General features: G+C 50.8%; 1 protein-coding gene across 1 annotated transcript; it reads left to right on the forward strand.

Annotated features, from left to right (window-relative positions):
- The first annotated feature begins 739 nt into the window (after nt 1-739).
- On the forward strand, nt 740-3612 carry LOC121858851 (actin cytoskeleton-regulatory complex protein SLA1-like). Its single transcript, XM_042355507.1, has 4 exons — nt 740-791; nt 963-1484; nt 1623-2074; nt 2467-3612. The coding sequence occupies exons 1-4, from the start codon at nt 740-742 to the stop codon at nt 3610-3612; spliced, it is 2172 nt and encodes a 723-aa protein (XP_042211441.1).
- Nucleotides 3613-3998: the final 386 nt, after the last annotated feature.

The following is a 3998-nucleotide window of genomic DNA, read 5'->3' on the forward strand; positions in this document are numbered from 1 at the left end:
AGCAGCAGCCACCGGTACAACAAACTATGAAGAAAAGCAGCAGCCAATGGTACAACAAACCATAAAGGCACCAGCAGCCACTCGGCACAACAAACTATACACCAGCAGCCACTCGGTACAACAAACCATACAGCAGCAGCCACTCGGTACAACAAACTATACAGCAGCAGCCACTGGCATAACAACTATACACCAGCAGCCACTCGGTACAACAAACTACATACACCAGCAGCCACTGGTACAACAACTATACAGTAGCAGCCACTGCACAACAAACCATGGCGACCAGCAGCCACTGGTACAACAAACTATACACCAGCAGCACTCGGCATAACAACCATACAGCAGCAGCACTGGCACAACAAACCATACACCAGCAGCCACTGGCACAACAAACTATGCACTGTTAAGCCACCACTCGGTACAACAACTAACACCAGCAGCCACCGGTAACAAACTATACAGCAGCAGCAGCCACCCGGCACAACAACCATACACCAGCAGCCACTCGGTACAACAAACCATACACCAGCAGCCACTCGGTACAACAAACCATACAGCAGCAGCCATCGGTACAACAAATCATACAGCAGCAGCCACTCAGTACAACAAACTACGACAGCTGCCACTAGGTACAACAACAAACTATACAGCAGCAGCCACTCGGCACAACAAACTACACAGCAGCATGCCACCGGTACAATAAACTATAAGGCGCAGCAGCACCGGTACAACAACCATGAAGCAGCAGCAGCCACCGGTACAACAAACCATGCTACAGCAGCCACTCGGTACAACAAACTATACACCAGCAGCCACCGGTACAACAAACTATACAGCAGCAGCCACCGGTACAACAAACTATACAGCAGCAGCCACTCGGCACAACAATTATACAGCAAGCCACCGGTACAACAAACTATACACCAGCAGCCACTCGGCATAACAACCATACACCGCAGCCACTCGGTACAACAAACTACACCAGCAGCCACTGGTACAACAACAAACCATACAGCAGCAGCCACCTTCGGCACAACAAACTATACAGCAGCAGCCACCGGCACAACAAACTATACACCAGCAGCCACTCGGTACAAATAAAGTATACAGCAGCAAGCCACCGGTACAAATAAACTATACAGCAGCCACTCGGCAACAAACTACAGCAGCAGCCACTGGTACAACAAACCATACAGCAGCAGCCACCGGTACAACAAACCATACAGGCAGCAGCCACTCGGTACAAATAAACCATACAGCAGCAGCCACTCGGCACAACAAACTATGCCAGCAGCAGCCACTGGTACAACAAATCATACAGCAGCCACTCGGTACAACAAACCATACAGCAGCAGCCACTGTACAACAAACCATACAGCAGCAGCCACTCGGTACAACAAACTATACAGTAGCAGCCACTGGTACAAACTATACACCAGCAGCCACTGCACAACAACAAATTACACAGCAGCAGCCACTCGGTACAACAAACTACAGCAGCAGCCACTGGTACAACAAACTATAACAGTAGCAGCCACCTCGGCATAACAACCATACAGCAGCAGCCACCGGTACAACAAACCATACAGTAGCAGCCACTCGGTACAACAACCATACAGCAGCAGCCACTGGTACAACAAATATACAGCAGCCACCGGTACAACAAACTATACAGCAGCAGTTACTCGGTACAACAAACTATACACCAGCAGCCACTGGCACAACAAACCATACAGCAGCAGCCATCGGCACACAACAACCACAGCAGCAGCCACTCGGTAGAACAAACTATACAGCAGCAGCCACTCGGTACAACAAACCATACAGCAGCAGCCACTCGGTACAACAAACTATACAGCAGCCACTGGTACAAACAACCACAGCAGCAGCCACCGGTACAACAACCATACAGCAGCAGCCACCGGTACAACAAACTATACAGCAGCAGCCACCGGTACAACAAACTATACAGCAGCAGCCACTGGCACAACAAACTATACAGCAGCAGCCACTGGCACAACAAACTATACAGCAGCAGCTACCGCAGAACAAACTACAGCAGCAGCCACTGGTACAACAAACCATACAGCAGCAGCCACTCGGCACAACAAACCATAGTTGAAAGCAGCAGCCACTGGTACAACAAAACTGGCGGCTGTTGTTGCGCCACCGGTACAACAAACTATACAGCAGCAGCCACCGGTACAACAAACCATACAGCAGCAGCCACTGGCACAACAAACTATACAGCAGCAGCCACCGGTACAACAAACCAGCAGCAGCAGCCACTGGTACAACAAACTATACACCAGCAGCCACCGGTACAACAAACCATGCAGTAGCAGCCACTCGGCACAACACCCATACAGCATCAGCCACCGGCACAACAAACTATGCGGCGACCAGCAGCCACTCGGCACAACAAACCATACAGCAGCAGCCACTCGGTAACAAACCATACAGCAGCAGCCACACACGGCAAGGGGTCAAACTATACAGCAGCAGCCACCGGTACAAATAAACCATGCCAGCAGCAGCGCCACTGGTACACAACAAACCATACAGCAGCAGCCACCGGTACAACAAACTATACACCAGCAGCCACTCGGTACAACAACCATACAGCAGCAGCCACTGGTACAACAAACCATACAGCAGCAGCCACCTCGCATAAATAAACTACAGCAGCAGCAGCCACCGGTACAACAAACTATACAGCAGCAGCCACTCGCGCCAACAAACTACAGCAGCTACTCGGTAGAACAAACCAGTACAGCAGCAGCCACCGGTACAACAACCATGGCTGTTACAGCCACCGGCAACAACAAACCATACAGCAGCAGCCACCGGCACAACAACCATACAGCAGCAGCCACCGGCAATAACAAAACCATACAGCAGCAGCCACCGGTACAACAAACCATGTGCTGCTGGTTAACAGCCACTCGGCACAACAAACCATACAGCAGCAGCCACTCGGTACAACAAACCATACAGCAGCAGCCACTGGTACAACAAACTATACACCAGCAGCCACTGGTACAACAAACCATGGGCAGTGGCGCAGCCACTCGCACAACAATCTATACAGCAGCAGCCACTCGGCACAACAAACTATGCTGGCAGCAGCCACCAGCACAACAAACCATACAGCAGCAGCCACTGGTACAACAACCATACAGCAGCAGCCACCGGCACAACAACAAACTATACAGCAGCAGCCACTCGGCACAACAACATATGCAGCAGCCACTCGGTACAACAAACCATACACCAGCAGCCACTGGCATAACAAACCATATGGTAGAGCAGCCAACGGGTACAACACCCATACAGCAGCAGCCACTGGTACAACAACCACGCTACAGCAGCAGCCACCGGTACAACAAACTATACAGCAGCAGCCACTGGTTACCCAAACTATACAGCAGCAGCCACTCGGTACAACAAACCATACAGCAGCAGCCACTCGGCACAATCAATCCATACAGCAGCAGCCACTGGTACAACAACCATACACCAGCAGCCACTGGTACAACAAATCATACACCCAGCAGCCACCGGTACAACAACCATACACCAGCAGCCACTCGGCACAACAAACTATAAAGCAACAGCCACCGGTACAACAAACTATACAGCAGCAGCCACTGCACAAACAAACTATACACCAGCAGCCACTCGGTACAACAAACTATACAGCAGCAGCCACTCGTTACAAAACAACTATACACCAGCAGCCACTCGGTACAACAAACTATGTATGTTAATTGCAGCAGCCACCGGTACAACAAACCATACAGCAGCAGCCACTGGTACAACAAACCATACAGCAGCAGCCACTGGCACAAATAAACCATACAGCAGCAGCCACTGGTACAACAAACTATACAGTAGCAGCCACTCGGTACAACAAACTATGCTACAGCAGCCACTGGTACAATAAACCATGGCCACCAGCAGCCACTGGCACAACAAACTATACAGCAGAAGCC

This window comes from Homarus americanus, unplaced genomic scaffold (assembly GCF_018991925.1).
Source record: "Homarus americanus isolate GMGI-L3 unplaced genomic scaffold, GMGI_Hamer_2.0 scaffold27901, whole genome shotgun sequence".
Taxonomy (NCBI): domain Eukaryota; kingdom Metazoa; phylum Arthropoda; class Malacostraca; order Decapoda; family Nephropidae; genus Homarus; species Homarus americanus.